The 18,239-nt window shown below is 40.6% G+C and overlaps 1 protein-coding gene across 1 annotated transcript in view; it reads left to right on the top strand.

Moving 5' to 3' along the window:
• The window catches only part of CELSR1 (cadherin EGF LAG seven-pass G-type receptor 1), a 329,426-nt gene that overhangs the window by 234,174 nt on the left and 77,013 nt on the right, over window positions 1-18,239 (top strand). The window contains 2 exon segments of the mRNA XM_030217205.1: window positions 2,618-2,719; window positions 17,977-18,071. Coding sequence (XP_030073065.1) covers window positions 2,618-2,719; window positions 17,977-18,071 — 197 coding nt within the window.

Genomic DNA, 18,239 nt, shown 5'->3' with positions numbered 1-18,239 from the left:
GGTCCTATCTTCAGCCCGTCAGGTTTATTCAAGAGCCTCCTGTGGGGAACCGTGTCAAAAGCTTTGCTGAAATCTAAGTAGATTACGTCTATAGCATGTCCCTGATTCAATTCTCCAGTCACCCAGTCAAAATTCAATGAGATTCGTTGCAGTTGGAATGAGGGGTTATCAAGCCAGCTAAATGAAAGCTAAGTTTATCTATGCTAAGCTGTAGCTTGAGAATATGTGTTTACTCAGTAATGTTTTGAAACCTATGTTCAAATAAGAACAGTTTCACAGAGAGTAGGTGGGAAAATTTACCTTATGAAAGAGATTAGACCACAGACACAAAAATCTTATATAGACAATAGTGTCTTGTAGGTCAGACCTAGGTGGGAGCCTAGGTTTCTCAGGATAAATCCCACATTTTTGTTATTTACTCTATACAACCCTTTGGGAGTTTGATTGTATGTAGACAACACCCACATGGACAGAGGTTCTATCATCTCTTTTTAAGGTGATCCATATCGCTTCTTCCTTTCCCCGGGTCCCTGTCATTTCAGTCGCTGCGATATCATTTCTCACATACAGAACTACTCCTCCACCTTTACGACCATCTCTATCCTTCCTAAATAGATTATAGCCTGGTATGTTTGCATCTCATTCATGGGCACCATTGAGCCATGTCTCCGTGATTGCAATAACGTCTAAGTCTGCCTCCAACATCAGGGTTTGAAGGTCATGAACTTTATTGCTTAGACTGCGAGCATTTGTGGTCATCGCTTTCCATCTACATTTCCTGGTATGTGTTTCAACATTTGTGATTCGGGGGTGTCTTTTCTCTTTTGGTACCTTCATATCTTTTTGTTCCACCTTGAAGTCTTATTGCAACTGGTTATTCACTTGCCATTGACATGAGTGAGGAATGTTCATTCCAGATATGGGTCAGTTAGTGTCAGCTTCACAGAGGAAGTATTAAAGTACATCTAACAGTACTAAGTATGTCATATGTACAACTACACTAGAGACATGAAAGAAATATGCAGCAGCAAAGTAAGAAAGTGAGAAAACAAATAATGGTTTCCTAAGTTGTAGTGCAAAACCTTTTATTCTGTTGTCTTTACACTGCCTTAAGTGAATTCCTTCAGTAAATAAATCCTAATAAAATAAATAAATCCAGATTACCTAATGTAATGTACACTACTATTTGTTGCCTCACTTTTTTGTTTTGCAACAGTGTGTCAAGATCACATGTTGTGTGGATACTCACAACTGGTGCTTTCAGTGCTATGGAGCCTGATCATGAACCCTGTTATTGCTATTTGTGCTCACAGGCAACAAAGAGAAGGATACAGAGCTGTGAAGAATAGCAGGAAAAAAAATTCTTTTGGTGCTTCTAAGTCAGTTCATCAAAGTTAGCATTAGAAGCATTCATGTCAAGGGGTCCAAGAACTACACCAGTTGCTGGAAGACACATCAGTCTCCCTCATCATCAAACATTAATGGAGGCCACCGTATTTACTCATTTAAAATGATTGTATTATTTAGAACTTAACTTTTAGCAGTTAACAGTAAAGTTTGATGATGGCGTCTATGATATGGACCTGACCCTGACGCAGCTTCCGTGAAACATTCCGCATGTCGGTCAGAGGTCCTGATGGTTACTGTTAAGTGCTAAAAGCTAAGTTCTAAATAATACGGTCATTTTAAATGAGTAAACACAATTTAAGAATGAATTATGAGAGGACCCATGAAGAGCCAATGGCGTGTCATGAGTTGAGAGCAATCGGGTCTTGACAAATGAATCGCCGCCACACTCATTGTGCTGCTGAGGTCCCTCATGGTTTGATTGCAATCATGCTGTAGGAGTTTGTCGCTCTACACCTTCCTGACTTGTCCCTTCCCTTTGCTTTCCACCTTTATTATTTGTTTTTGTTATCTTCTGCTGTATGAGTGAAAATTTCCCATCTTTTCCTGTCATAAATTGTAGCTCCTTTCCTGCTCTTTGATTTTTTTCATTGTAAACCACTTTGAACTGTGTGTTAGCAAAGATGATATACCAAATGTGAATAAACTATAGTATATGCTATCCCATGTAACATTCATTAACAATTTTAACATATAGAACAATCTTTGCAGTTTAATACATAGGGCTTTAAACATGAATTGTATTTAATAATACTTGTGAATTTAATAAAATACATAATCACAAAAGGGCAAGCATGGCTTTTAGTTTTATTACAGTAACAAAGTAAAGAACCTCAGACAGAAGGTACTATATAAATGGCATTTCCAGTTTTAGTTGTATTCTATATTGTTGGAAATGTTCTCTTTGAATTCTTAATGCTTGTATTTTATGGATTAGCTCCAGTTTTAATAATGATAATCATTATTAGCCCAAAGCAGATTTTAAAATCAATATTTTCAGTTTGATAAATACCCTGGTGGTTCTATTGTACTTTAGAACTGGGGGGATTGTCGTATACATTCCCACTTCAGTATGTGCTGCATTGAATCTGTGGTTCATGGGATCTTTGCCGTAGCCTTAGCAAGGAAGAGGTTTATGTTTACTTTGAGATAAATGTGAGCAGGTTTTAGTCAAAAGTTCTGAAATATTTCTTTATTTGCTTGCTTGCAGTGATTTACAGTGGATGTCCAAAGGCTTTTGAGGCTGGCATATGGTGGCCACAGACTAAATTTGGGCAACCAGCAGCGGTACCTTGTCCTAGAGGATCTATGGGTAAGTGCAAAGAGAATAAGAATGCAGTCATTGCTTTACAGGGACAGACTGTTGGTCCATCAAACCCATTACCCGTTTCCAACAGTGGCCAATCCGGGTCCAAGTACCTGACAAGATTCTAAAAGAGTAAAACAGATTTTATGCATCCTGAGTTGTCTGCTCTTGTGGTTGCCAAATGTCAAATGTTCTGTGAATGTGTTTCATTTAGAGTTAAGATGCAATATGTATAATTAATGTATTGGTTTTTTATTATAATTCCATATTTCAGTTTGCAGTAGCTCGTGGTTCTCACAGCCTAACTACTTACATATCTATTATCAGTGGCACAAGTTCAAATTTGGGGCCTGCAAGCAAAATTTTACTGAAAGCCCTCTATAGCTTGGTGAGATCTTTTGAAACTTCCCCCCATCCAAAAATAAATAAATAGTGTTGCCACATCATTTCCTAGTATCTTTATTCAGTTAAATGACCCAATCCCTCCTGGCAGCTGGGAATATGCTGGAATGCATCATCATCATCTGGTTCTAGGGCTGAGTTTCTCAGCAAGAGTGACAAAATTATGCAGCTCTTGTTGTGGTACTTGGCTCCGGCAGAATGAGAAAATAAACTCAAGCACTTTATCATGTGAGATCAGTTCAGAGGAAGTGATGTCAACGTTGCAGATGGCAGCTTAAGAGCTGATCTCAGGCACAGCCCAAGAAAAAAAATGAGCATTCTGATCAGTGCCATTTATACCTAGTAGCAGTTTGGCTGCTTAGACATTGCAGGTGTCATGGATCTCGGATATGGCTTCAAAGAAGAAAATAACTTACCTGAAAGTATTTTGCTTATCATAGAGCTGTGCCAGCCCTAGATCATGTGGCTAAGATGTTATCTTTCATTTGGTATGTTTGTGGTAAAACCCTGCAGATTTCTAATGGATTTTGTAGGATTGAGACGCTACCCATTTATATTTGGTATATTTTTTACTTTGTGTCTTCTGAAAGATACACCTCAGGAAACTGAAAAGTAATGGAATACGAGGCATTGTCCTATGTGGATTTGTAACTAGCTAATAGATAGGAAAGTAAGGGCAGGACTAAACAGTTTTCCCAATGGAATGAGGTAAATAGGATCATGGAGCCATTGTGAACAATGTTGAAATTCTCGGCCCAGTATTTGTTAGCAGTTAAAAGAGCAAATAGAATTTTAAGAATTCTGGAATGAATGAAAAGCTAAACAGGGACTATAATAATGTCTGTGTGCAGTTCTGGTCACCTCATGTCAAAAATAATATTGCACAACTAGAAAAAGTGCACTAAAGAGCAACAAAAATTATAGATGGAATGGTTTCCTTATGAAGAAAGGTTAAAGAGGTTAGGACTCTTCAGCTTCAAGAACAGATGGCTGGGTCAGAATATGATAGAGATTTACAAAATCATGTATAATGTGGAGCAGATTATTAGGGAACAGTTATTTACCTTTTCAGCTAGTACTAGAGAGGAAGGATGCTTCATCTACCAACTGGTAACAGATTGAAAATAAATTTAAGAAAATATTCTTTATTGATGCACAATTAAGCTTTGGAATTTGATGCTGGAGAATGGGGTCAACATTAATAGCATAGCTTGGTTTCAAGAAATGATAATGTATACTTAAAGTAAGATTCAATGGCATATTTTAGTACCCTTCCCTGACCCCCAAGTCTGAGGGAGGAGAGCACTGGAGGTGATGGAGATGGCAGCAGTGGCAGGAACACAAATATCTACTGCCTGTCTTGATCCTCCACTCAGCAGAAACTGCTATAGGCAGGGCTGGTCTTAGCAAGTGCGGGGCCCTGTGCAGACCAATTTGGTGGGGCCCCATCCTAGCCCCGCCCCCACCCTAGCTCCACCCCCACCCTAGCTCCACCCCATTGATAAGATTATTCCATTTTTAGAATTTTTTTTATTTATGAAATTTCAAATAAAGACAAATGAAGCTAAACTTGTACAAAAAAACTGATTGAAATAATAAGCACAATGCTATCATCATGAAACCTCCCCTCCCCAGAAATTATTCAGTTCAAGCCCACTACAATTAGTAGTTCCAATTCTCATAACAAAGGAGAAAATAAGGAAAAATATTAAGAAAAGATCCAGCACAGTGCTACAGTGTACAAGGTATGCCAGGAATGCTTTATCTGCCTATGGCTGGAGAGAGGTTTAGTGACTCGATGCGGTCCGGGTCGGAGCGGAGGCACGAGGCAGAGTTGAGGCACGCTGAGCGGGGCCCCCTTAGGTGCGGGGCCCTATGCGGCCGCCTTGGTCGCCTCTGCCTAAGACCGGCCCTGGCTATAGGGTTGAAAGGGAGTGGTGGCATCATAAATTTCCGCTGCTGTTCCTACTGTCCTTGTGGTCGTCCACTGCCTGACATGTGATGTACATGGTTTCTTATATAAGTGCCTGCAGCAGTGCATGCAAACACATTGCCAACAGTCCCACTCACTTATATAAAATGTCTCTATCAAGGTTTCGACAAGTTTCTGGAGGACAGGTTCATTAATACTTAGCTGTCTCCTACATCTGGGAATGAGTAATTGGAACATAATCTTTCATATACTTCCCAAGTGAGCTGGTTTGCCTTCACAGGATACTGAGCTTGATAGAGCATCGGTCTAACCCAACAGAACAGGTCTTATGAGATTAGTTAGTGTACTTTTTCCACTGATGCAGGTGTCTGCACATGTTGTCAAAAGAATTTTCACTTACTTTGAGAGAGTACATCATACCCTGTTGAGCATGCACTCCCATAAAACCTTATATTATAACAGGACCTCTATATTAGAAATCCCAAAACATGCCTAGTTTGTAAAAGCAACGTAGCACCCATGCACAATTTATTTATTTCCAGCTCCAATTGTCCACAAATGTGTAACTTCTCCAAAGAAAGTAAAGGAATTTAGATGTAGCTCACACATTTCTCGGTGGTTCAAAGCAAGATATATTGAGGGCTTACAATATGTTTGCACCTGAGCCAATAGAGGATCAAGTGACGTGCCCAAGATCACAAGAAGTGGCTACAGAATTTGAAGTTGGTGTAAATTTGGGTGTGTATTCTGCATGTGTATAAAATGTGTGAACATTGGAATTCTGCCTCCGCTTCACTCAAACTACGCCCCTAGGAATGCCTAGATACAGATCATATTAAAAAAGTAGTCACACATTTTCCATGAGGCTGCTTTTTATACTCGTATGTGATTGTAAACATTTATAAAAGCTCTATTCTCTGTGTGAAAAAGACTTCCTATATGAAAAACACTTTATAAAATTGCCCACTTAGTGTCCCAAAAACTAGTGAGAATGAATAAAAAAAGTTTTGTTTTAATAATATACCCTGTATAAAGGTGTATAGTACTGTACTTTGTTTTATGCTCTTCTTACACACATTACAGCTGGGATAAAGGCTGTTGGGCAAGACAGACGACTGCCTGAGTGCCAGGCTGAGGTGGTGGAAAGATGCCACCTTTTTGAGTCAGATGCTGCAAGAATGAAAGGGAAGGAGGCACCAAAAGCAGCACTTGCCCAAGGTACAGTTTTGTCCAGTGACTGTCCTGGATAGGGTACATACAGAGGTTAATCAGCTAAAGGCAGAATCTTGACTGTTGTCTCATTTTTGCAGCAACAGTAAATTATTTATATATCTCATCAATGCCTGAACATAGGGCTGTATTAGTGCTCACATAGTACATCTGGTTTCCATTAAGTAAAATAAGTTAATTGGCGCCAACTTTGGGTACATATGATGCAGAATGCTCCAGGCACTGCTCTTACATTCTGGTTAGGAAAACAATAGGTATAGTGTGATCCTTAGCAATCATGACAGATTTTGGAGCGGGCTTTGCATTCTGCATGATGAATACAAGGGCTATGCAGTTATGGTAGGAATAGGATAGAGGCTGATGAATTTGGGACTTATGAACTTTTAAAACTTATGCAAAGCTTACCTCTTTTAGTGCACTCATTAATTAACATTCTTTGCACTAAGAGGTGTTGTTTTAACTTTATTTCATGCATATATCGGCATTTTTAATGACGCTTTGGCACTTATCTGTTATGCGGTTTGGACTAATGGGTAACACCCGACAGCGAGCTCCTGTTTCGCAGAATGATTCATAAGGAACGGATCCCTTAGTCTGCCTCGCTGTGTTTCTCCATTTTACTTCCGTCTTATGTACCTCATAACCGCATAACAGATAAGTTTCAAAGCGTCATTAAAAATGCCAATATATACATGAAATAAAGTTGAAACAACACATAGATAGGAGAGGTTTTTTGAGACTCGTGAGAATGCTCGACAGTCAGTTTACATAAAGAAAATTCATTTTCAAGAGTAAACACTGAGCAGCACGATACCTACTACAAAATATGTAGTTGAGTTATTGAGCGTCTGAAGTATTTTCCTCTCATTAATTACAAAATTGGAGTTAGTTAAGAAGGCTTTTGTGTAAGTGAATTGTGAATGAGACTTCTGTAGATACGGCCTTAGTGGAGTTTAAAGTTGAACTATGGAGGAGTGGCCTAGTGGTTAGGGTGGTGGACTTTGGTCCTGGGGAACTAAGGAACTGAGTTTGATTCCCACTTCAGGCACAGGCAGCTCCTTGTGACTCTGGGCAAGTCACTTAACCCTCCATTGCCCCATGTAAGCCGCATTGAGCCTGCCATGAGTGGGAAAGCACGGGGTACAAATGTAACAACAACAACAAAAAAACTACAACCAGAAAAAAAGGTGTGAGCTAAATCCATATTCCTCCCCCCCCCCCCCCCCCAAGGTCAACAGTAATGAATCTGTTTACACACTTTGGATTGCATAAGAGCCCTTAGCCTTGTGGTTGGAGAAAATAAAGCCTTTATTAGAGTCTTTTTGGTTGTTTTTCACCCCAATAAGCTTGGGACTACCCTTGCCTAGCATATACTATCAAATTGACTAGTAGACTTGCATCTTCACTTATTTCTAAGCAGGCCTCACATTATAGGATCATGTCAAGTCTACTAATATCTAAGCAATGGCCATGTTGGTATTCACTTGAGATCAGCCGATATAGAGGAATTTCCATAACTGTGACAGTGACTTCTGTCCATACATTAGCATCTCACTTCTGGTTAGAAAGAAATTCCTGACATATTAGAAAGTCGTCTGTCCTCCAAAATCTCTGAGGTCTTGAATCAATATCAGTAAAAGACTTGTATACCACTATATCCCTTTTTGTGCTCAACGTGGTTCACAAATTATCTAAATAGTAATAACAAATAAAAATATTGATACAATAAGTTGATACAATCTCCACAGTTAACAAAATCTATATCATTTATTGAATACAAAAGCTTTTTGAAAAATCAAATTAGTAGGTTCCAATCAAATCCATGCCAGTAACAAATTCCATGAAGAGATTATAGAAAAGGAGTACAAGGTAGTAAAAATTTGCAGGTACCAAATACCTCTAGCGCAAGGAGGTTGAAAAATCAATGAAAGACGCAACTGGAGCTATGTATAGGAATATTGTTTACGAGTGTAATACTTTGTTGGAATATTAATAAAAAGTTTAACAAATAAAAAAAAAAAGAAAGACGCAACTGAGATGAATAACCAAATAGGGCAGTATGTAGTTGACCGCTTAATAATTAGGAGGTAACTCCGTAATCCACCTATAATAATGAACACAATGATTTAAACAAGATTCTCTAGTGTATCAGAAACCAATGTAATATTTTCAATATGATAACACATTGTCACATTTTGAGCCTATAAATCAACTTTGCTGAGATGTTCTGAATAAGTTGCAACTTATTCAACAATTTAGAAGAGAGAACCAGATACAACATATTACAGTAGTCTGTATGAGATACTACCAGCATCTCCACCAACACAGCAAAAGAGGTTTGATCAAAATAGGATCTTATCAGCCATAAGTATCTTAATTTGAAAAACATCTTTTGCCAGAGGTGATTTGAGGTTCTAAGGATAATGCTTGAATCCAGGATTACGCCTAGAACACTCAGTGGGGGAGGAGCTACTCGATGGAACAACAGCAGCATGGGAACGACAAATCCTGGGTTTTAAAACCATAAAATTTTTATTTTGTTGGTATTTAACTTTAATTTGTTACTCAGAGCCCAATAAGTGACCTTCTGCATGCAGGACGCTAATTCCCTGATAATATCCGAAAAATTGTCAGCTACTGGAAGCAACATAAAAATGTCATCAGCATATGAAAGAAGCAACTCATCTGTTTTCAGTTGAATGGCACCCAGTGACAACATAAACAGATTAAAAAGCATAGGAGAAGGTGGCAATCCTTGTAGTAACCTCATGCTGCTACCGCTAGGGATCATGTTTCCTTACATTATACAGACACATGACCCCTAGAGGTAGTAGCATGAGAGTGCTGCTAGGGTTGCCATTTTGGGAGTTGGCGCCGGCAAAGCAGAAGCAACTGGGGATTGCTCCTGCCCTAGGGCCCACTGGACCACTAGGTACAAGACCAGTAGACCTCTTATGATGGAGAGGGGGTCCTGTGAAAGGAGACTAGGGAATATGATCGGGAGGGATGCATTGTGGCCCCCATTAGGCTCCAACCTTGGGAGCATTGGGACATGACTTTAAGGCCCTATGCTTCTGGGCTGCTGGAATAATGCTACTTGTGAGGTGGCTTGCAAGCAGTTTTTTACCATAAGAATTGCAACTAGTGGTACTGACTCTATGTGGTAAATCAAGGTGCAGTAAAAGTTTGCCTTGTTCTGTAAATGTAACAACAGGAGAGCCAAGGCAGTGGTGTTTGTACTTAGCTTGCTTGTCACCTGGGGCAGGTTGCCGCTGCTTCTTCCCCCCCCCCCCCCCCCCTAGCAAGGGGGTGCATAGAGCAGTTGCATGACTGTCGGCTGCGCTGGCCCCCTGCCCCAGAGCATGAAGTAAAGTCAGAGGGGGCAGGGGATGGGCAGAGCCAACAGCCATGCCACTACTCCGTACACCCGGGGTGGACTGCCCCCGCCCTTGGTATACTACTGAGCCAATGGAAAGATGCAAGAAAAAACAAAGTTTTTCAGCAAGGTGCCAGAGGAGAGCAGATAGGTGAACACTCTGGTCTGACAAGAGCAACTGTAGGCTGCTAATCTAAAGAAAAGCCCAAGAGACTAAATGGGCTTTAAGGCAAGTCTTAAATTTCTGTTCAGGGTTCTAGTAATATACTAGTGCATGAATTCAACACACTAGCATTTTACAAATGAAGGGAGGCCTTGTCCTTAACCTTCCCTAAACAGCTTTGCCACCTTCTTTCATCTCACCTGAGGGGCTGATCTGTTCTCTCCCAGGAGTAAACTGTTTATGTTAATACATAGATAGCGATATCTTCCTCTTAGATGTATCAATTATAGTAATTTTACAAAAGTTGGTAGCAAATAAATTTGAAAAAAACATGAAGCTTAGCTATAGGCATTGTTCTAGTAATGAAAACCAAAATAGAGCAAATAGTAATTCTAAGAAACCCTTTATATCCTTGCATAAAAGTGCCTTAAGGGTAAATCCTGGAGGCAGACAGAACCCCAATTAAAAGTACAGGTAGAGCATGACAGCAAAATTGTAAGGTAGTATGAGTTGGGAGGATACGCATGTAAAATATGCATTAGAGTCCTTCCAGGGGAGGGAAGGACCACCAGCAGAGTCTGAGTGGTGGAGACCAATAAACCCAGGAGGAAGAGAGCATGGGTGTGAATACCGAGATTTCAGAGCCTGCTGCTCCTAACACTGAGGAGATAAGAGTACATAGCGCAAGGTACTAGCTTTTACTGTTAAGACTTTTTTACCCTATGTTTCTTTTTGGCACAGTGAGAGGTTAATGCTGGTTAATGCTTTTTGCTGTTGTGCTAAGGAGGTTGGTGTCCCTGTAAACCTAAACCTTTGACTACCTTTTGGATTGCCTGAAGCCTTAGGAACACTGAGTTGAAACTGCCAGAAACTTCATTTTTGTTCCAGAATCTTTTTATTTTTTTTTTCTGTTCTTGTGGAAGACTAGTTCTGCAAGACTGGGCAACTTTTCTTGCTGCTGAGTTGACACGGTGCCTGGACATAAGAGCTGCCTGAAATAGTTTCACACTGTGCCTGTCACACTGTTATGGTTTTGTTACTGAGACTGTGACTGCTGTAGCTGAATAGCCTCTGAATTCCTGCCAAGGGAGTATTATATGGGAAGGTGGTTGAACAGCCCTGCCCAAGGCTCTGTGGAAGTGTATATTCCACTGAATGCTACAGAAAGCATTTATATCCTGTCTTTTAATTTATTTATTTATTATTTATGCATGCATGCATGCAATTTTTAAATTTCACAAGCGTTAATCTTGTTACAAGAAACACAGAATACATATGTGAGACATACATGGTATAGGAATATAAAAAAAACAAAGAAATGAAGGTATTTAAATTAACTCACAATGTCTCTTCCTTAGACAGGGCCGTGCCAACACGGTAAGCGGGGTAAGCGCCGCAGGGGGGCGCCTGCCTTGCAGGGGCGCCGTTGCGGTGCTGCCCCACCATACCGCTCCCGCTGCTCTGCCTCCCACCTACCTTTAAAAAAAAATTTGTAAAGCCGAGTTGCAGGCAGCGCCTCGCGTCTGCCCGGCTGCTTGTGAAACAAGTAAATCTATCTCTTCTCTTTGTCATCGTCGGGCCTCACTGTGTCCCGCCCTCCTCTGAGGTAACTTCCTATTTCCGCAAGGGCGGGACACAGTGAAGATGGTGGCAGTTGGGGAGGGGAGAGGGGTGTTGTGGGGTCCATAGCTCTTGGAGGCAGCTCTGGGAAGAAATAATCTTTCATTTTGATACAAAGGCAGGCTTGCGACGAGGGCTTGGTGGCCACTCTGGGTAACATCACCCCCAGTCCTGGCTGAACTGCTTGCCCCTGTTCCCAGGAGGTCCTCTCGGTTTCCTTCCTCTGGATCTCCCAGTTGTGGGGGTGCCCCTGGGCGCAGATTGGGGTTATCCTCGTTTTGGTGCCTCTTCCTTGCAGGTTGGCGCTCCTTCTCCCAGCAGTTTGTTCAGCATGGAAATGTAGATCTTCGCCATTTGCAAGGTCTCGGACTTAGTCAGTTTCCTCTCGTCCCGCCAGGCGGGGATGATGCTCCGCAGCCGATCGAAAGCCACATTCAGCGCCACCATGCGCCTCCTCTCCTGAGCGGCACAGCCATGTGGGCTTCCTCGCTCCTCAGTTCCAGACACCGCGCATCCCAGCCGGGGCTGAGGAAACGTAATTTTCACATGGTCAGGTGAAAGGAACAGAAATATGGTCTCATCACTGAGTACAGGCACTTGCACGATGGGGACTGCGGTGTCCCGACTTTCCATTAAGCCTGCACTTCTCCCATCTGAGTGTGCAGTGTCCTGTGAACCTTTCCCTTCTGTTGTATGTTGCCAGTTGTAGTAGCTTTCATTCGTGGTATTTACCATAGCCGTAGCCCGTAGATTGCTGAGTTAAGGAAACGTCCATAGTTGGCTGGACTACTGAAAAAAACTAATATCTCTCCTTGTAAAGTCTGACCACACGTGCATAGAGCAGGGAAATTCCTGGTTGGTGTGTTTATAAACTGTGAAGAGCACACTGCACACGTGGACAGAGAGTGTCCCTGGGAAGAGATGAAGGGTTAAATAAACAATATTTAAGGTCAAAACATCATAACCATGGATAATGTATGTCGTTTATAAAAGAAAGCCTATTAAACAAGTTCATTCAATTTGGATTAGATACTCGGTGAACGCTTGATGAGACGCACCAGGAGTCAAATAGACATTAATCCTATAATCTAGAATGTAATTAGATCGGGAGCATCTTTTTTTTTTTAACTTTTCCAAATGAAAGACTGTTTTATAATGCAACACTTTGCAAGAAAGCAATAGAATATCTGTTGCTAAGGAAAGCTATTAAATTCAGTGGAACACTAAATTTTAGCAGGAGCCAAAATATGGAGAATGGGTTTTGGTGACCACGTGGGAAATTTAGCATTTATAAACTGCATCTATTACTTTCTAGCATGCTGCCAGGAAAAAAAAGCAGAAGAGCTGTCTACAACTTTATTTCCTTTTTTGGGGGGGGGGGGGGGGCAAAATGATACTACCCATCATAAAATCAAATCAGGCATTATAATTGATGCACTATAGTAATGTAACAGCAAGATTAATTTAAACACAGGAAAACCAGCACTGGAAAGCAAAGGGTTCCAATGAAATCCATTTTCAAATGGTGCCTTTCATATCTTTAATAGGACGCTTATGTTCTTTGTATCATATCAGACGTCTAGATTATACGTTTATCCAGTCATTTTAATGTATTTTTCTTTTGTGATATCACTATATTCACGTTCCAATTGAAAAGCGAACTTTTGTAATGGCGTTCATTATTCTTAGGTAAATGTACTGTACCACTTTCTAAGGATGTGTCCTGCCTGGATACCTTTTGCTTTCTCTACCATAGGCTATGGGGGCTGAAAAGGGGACAGGGAGAAACTGGGGACTGGTGGGATAGTGGGGCTGGAACTGGGGGCTGAAAAAAAGGGGCAGAGAAAGGAGATAGATCCTGGATGGATGGAAGAGGAAGACAGTGAAAAGAAGATGAGGAAAGCAGAAACCAGAGACAACAAACTGTAAATAAAATATATTTTTTTATTTTTTTGCTTTAGGATAAAGTAGTATTGTAGCTGTGTTAATAAATGTTTATAATAGAACATGTAAACAAGGTAATATTTTTATTGGACTAATTTTAATACATTTTGGTTAACTTTCGGAGAACAAAACCCCCTTCCTCAGGATAGGATACTGTAACAGCACTATACTGTATTGACCTGAGGAAGGAGGTTTTGGCCTCTGAAAGCTAAATATATTAGTCCAATAAAATGGTATTATTTTATTTTCTATATTTTTTTTATTTCTATTTGTTAATTTATAAAGTTGTGATTGGTACTTGTTAGTTTTTTCAAATTTACATCTGCTGTTTTTATATTTTCCACAGTATGGTATTTTGGTATTTATGGTATTTTATGCTAGACGGGGGGGGGGGGGGGGGGGGGGGGGGGACGCCAACTGATAGTCTGCAGGGGGGCACCAGAGACCCTAGGCACGACCCTGTCCTTAGACCACAATACTGGAAGGGGGAGGGGGGTCTTAAACAGATTCAGGGAAGTCTATTGTTTCCTGTCTTTTTTATTATGTGGTACAAATTATGGGGCCCCACTAGCTGTGTCAGGACAACTGCTGGCCTAACGCAACCACCAGCGGTAGTCCTGCCCCAAGTGCACGCCATTTCCGGGGGGGGGGGGAGAAGAAACCCCCAGGAAATGGCTAGCGCGGCGGTAAACAGGTGATAATCGGTCATTGCCACGCGCTGCCAAGTTAACGCCGGAGCCCTTATCCACTACCTCAGTGGGTGGTGGTAAGGGTTCCCCGCCACATGGCCACACGGTGAGAGTTGTCTCACCGCATGGCCATTTCTTTTTTTTTTTTTCGGGTTTTACTAGCTGCGGGGAAAAATGGCCCCTCCGCCAGTGCAGGGCCCTTTTTCCCACACAGCTTAGTAAAAGGGCCCCTATGTTCTTGCACTGGGAAAATGACACACACTGAATTTTCACAGCTGTAGCAGAGTCCTCATTTATTAGCATATTTCTTTTATCAGTTCTTGGCTTCAGTGGAAAAGCCAGAGTGCTGGAATTATGATGGGTTTTAGAGCCTATCCTGGAGTATCTTGTTGCCTTTTGCAACAAAACTAGTACTTCCTAGACATGGAGTGCAGTGACCTCAGTGTGTCTCTGTGGTTATCAGCAGGCATTTCCAAAACAGATGTTCCTTTGATCTTCCTCAGTCTGGCTGATAACATTCCATGATCTCTGCTTTGTTGCAGTTGGCTTATCTGTAAATAAGTGACTTTGTGGTTTACTTTGCTCATATTTTTTTCATTAGCAGTTTACGGCATTCAATGAAATGAAAAGCCTGAAAAAGCTTCAGAAATCCCACAACAGTAGTAGTTATTCAGTTTATTTTCTGGTTCCTCATGAGCTGCAAATTGTTTTGACTGTAAGAAAACAATTTATTTCTTGCCTTTTGTCCTGTAGAACCAGAACTGGAAGTAAATCCTCAGTGATGGAGACTTTTACGTTCTAGGTCTCTTCAAGAGAATGTGGTATAAATTCTTTACTAGTACAATGGCTCAGATGTTATTTGGGTGGGCTGAAGTCAGAAATCTGTTAAAATAGCAGGTCTTACGGGGAAAATCAAAGCACTGCAGATCTCTGCTAATAATTTCCTATTGAGCAGTTTTGTAGTGAGAAGGCTGTAAAACTAAAGCATTACGTCTCTTTAAATTTTGACGCGAGATTGTATTTTAAGCAAGATATCTATATATTCAAATTAGAATCCATCTTTAGAACTTTTGCCACTCCCAGAATAAGAAATAGTGCAGTAATATGTACACACGTGTATGACAGCCTGATGCTTTCAGTGTTGCCAGCATCCTCTCAGCTCTTAGGTGGCCAGTGCAGAAAGCAACACATTACAACTGCAGTCAGCATCGGAATGTAGTAATCAGTGAGCATTCAGATTACTGCTGTGTTAAAATTGTGGCAAGTAATCCTCAACTCATTGCATGAGCTGCGAATGGTTTAGGGACTGACAGAAAGGGTGCCTTTTTTCTTTTTAATGGTGACAGCAGTTTGCATTGGCCTCGAGTGTCCTGTCAACCATCCCCTGACCCCAACTTAAATACATGTATTTAGTGCACCCTTCCATCCACCCCTCCCCTTGCACCCTGACTGTAAGTAAATCCCACCTTTCTCTATAATTCTGGTTCCCCTCCCACCTCTACAGGCTGCTATAATTCTGGTCCTTTTCCCTCCCCCACCTCTGTAGGCAGCTATAACTCTGGTCCCCCTCCCACCTCTACAGGCAACTAGTTCTGGTCTCCCCCCCCCCCCCCCCCCCCACTTCTGCAGGCAGCTATAATTCTGGTTCCCATCTACCCTCACCTCTGTAGGCAGCTATAATTTTGGTCCCCTCCCCCCACCTTTCCAGGCAGCTGTGATTCTGGTCCCCCTCCCCCCCCTCAAAGGAGCTGTGATTCTGCCAACAACAGAATTCTGCCAACAATGTCATTAGCACATCTGAAAGGGCACTGACTATAGAATTAGCTAAAATGCCCCAGCCACCACTAAATGTATAAATATCTTTGAACGCTGGCCGAATATTTTATCATTTTGGGTATTCCATTATGTGAATACACCAAGAAGGCCTCTAAGATCAACTTTTTTACTTTTTGTAACACTATGCAGAAGGATTTTAATCTTCATAAGACTTCATTTCTGGCAGCAAGCTAAAACAAAATCTCTTTTCTAAAGTAAGAGTTGTTGATGTATGTTTTGTTGGAAAGGTAATATTGGAAAGTTAGTTAAGAGTTAGTTGAGCACCAAGGAGATAATTTTATAACAAACAACACTTATATCAAAAATAACCCACCCATTTTATGCCTATACTCCTGTACATAGTATATAATACTCCAATATAGGGAAGTTTTGGGGGTTTTTTTTATCACAACTCAACTAAACACTTCTCATAAATTCTTTTTTTATTTTGAGTGCATCTTCAGATAGTGGGCTCTGTGTCTAATTCTAACACACACACCACAAGAATAATTCTTTGATCCAAAATTTTCTTTAAATATATTCATTTCAAACATTCTTTTCCCAGATTAATTATCAATATCTCATACTGTACTTGTCTTATAAAGTCTTCATAAACTCTGCATGAATAAAAGCCACCTCTCGACCTGATATCATATTTTGAAATCTGCGTCAGGGTCAAGGTGCTTACAAAGCATAAATAGAATCCAATCTTTAATGTAGCTTAATAATCTTCAGGCATATTATATGACATCAAGGGCCCTGTTTACTAAGATTAACTAGCGTTTTTAGCTTGCGCCTAAAATTAGCACGTGCTAAATGCTAGAGACACCCATATATTCCTATGGATGTCTTTAGCGTTTAGCATGCGCTAAAAACGCTAGTGTGCCCTTAGCACTGCTTAGTAAAAAGGGTCCTAAAAGATTCAAAAAAATTCTTACATACATTCAAAAATATGCTACTCTATCAAGTGCCCTTATGTACTTCATTCCAAGATGGTGCCTGCATTTTTCCTTTGCATTTAAATACTTGTCAACTGATTTCAGTCTCAAATCAAACCAGTGGCATCCATTCCAGCTCTTCATTTAACCCACATGTTTCAACAGAATTCAACATGAAAATCCAATTTTGTTTCTTATTTAAATATCGCTCAAAAATACCATCCTCCCACCTTCTCTTTACTACATCTAAAACACGTCATTTAATCTCAGTGAGTGGTGCTTTAAACGAATATATTAAGTAAAGAAAATTTTGGATCGGTGAAGAATTTGGTGAAGTGTGGATGTCAAAATTAGCCACTGAGCCCACCATCTGAGGATACAATCAAAATTTTTTAAAAAGTTTATAGGAAGTATTTAGTTGAGTTGTATTTTATAAAGGTAACATAAGCATGTATGTGCCTTTTTATAAAATTGAATCCTAGAAATTCAATCCCTAGTAACGTACAAATACTGTCACACAAAATTACACCTGCTTCATAGCAAAGATAAACCAACACGAAGACGGTCCAAGTCTCCCGCAAAGCACACGTAAAACAACAAAAAGAGCGGAAGAAAAACCAAAACAGACCAGAAAAAGCCATACAGAATAAGAGCACCAAAGAAGTTTATTAGGACCCAACACGGTCCATGTTTCGGCCAACCGGCCTTCTTCAAGGGTCTTCAAATTGACATATACAGAGCGCCTCCTGGATTCACAAGAAGTGAAAAGCATAAACACTGGTGCTGACTGGAATCAAAAAAAGGGTCCTAATAAACTTCTTTGGTGCTCTTATTCTGTATGGTTTTTTCTGGTCTGTTTTGGTTTTTCTTCCGCTCATAGCGAAGATAACCATATGCACATACGCCTCAAAATGCCTTCCTATCTCCACCAAAAATGCAGCCCCCCACAATGCCTATACTAGGACTGCGTAAAAGCATATTTGGTCTTGTCAGCACGTGCACTTGTATGTGTGTTTATACCCAGGCACTTTTATAATAATCATTTTTGTGAGTAAAATATGCTTCACACGTGAAAAATACTTTAAAATTACTTTCAAAACAACTTGATGTATCTTGTAGACCTCAGGTGATAACAGATTGCATTATTTTTTAGGGAACGCAATTCGACATTGTAGTGAAGAAAAAGGATGGCTGCCCCCTGAGCTTTTCAACTGCACCACAATTACCTTTGCAGAGCTAAAAACCATGGTAAGGGTCCTGGTTACTTAGCATATTTGAAGCCCCATTTTACCTAGAACGTTGAGATTGGAGTTCAGACGTCCAGGATGGGATGTGCTTATTTCTGGTGGTATTTTACAAAAGGCTCTGCCAGCGCAGAACCTTTTCTAAAATAACTGCTGGAGTACACGTGTACAT

Source organism: Microcaecilia unicolor, chromosome 10, assembly GCF_901765095.1.
Source record: "Microcaecilia unicolor chromosome 10, aMicUni1.1, whole genome shotgun sequence".
NCBI classification, from domain to species: Eukaryota; Metazoa; Chordata; class Amphibia; order Gymnophiona; family Siphonopidae; genus Microcaecilia; species Microcaecilia unicolor.
This window is presented reverse-complemented; position numbering and strand designations above follow the sequence as displayed.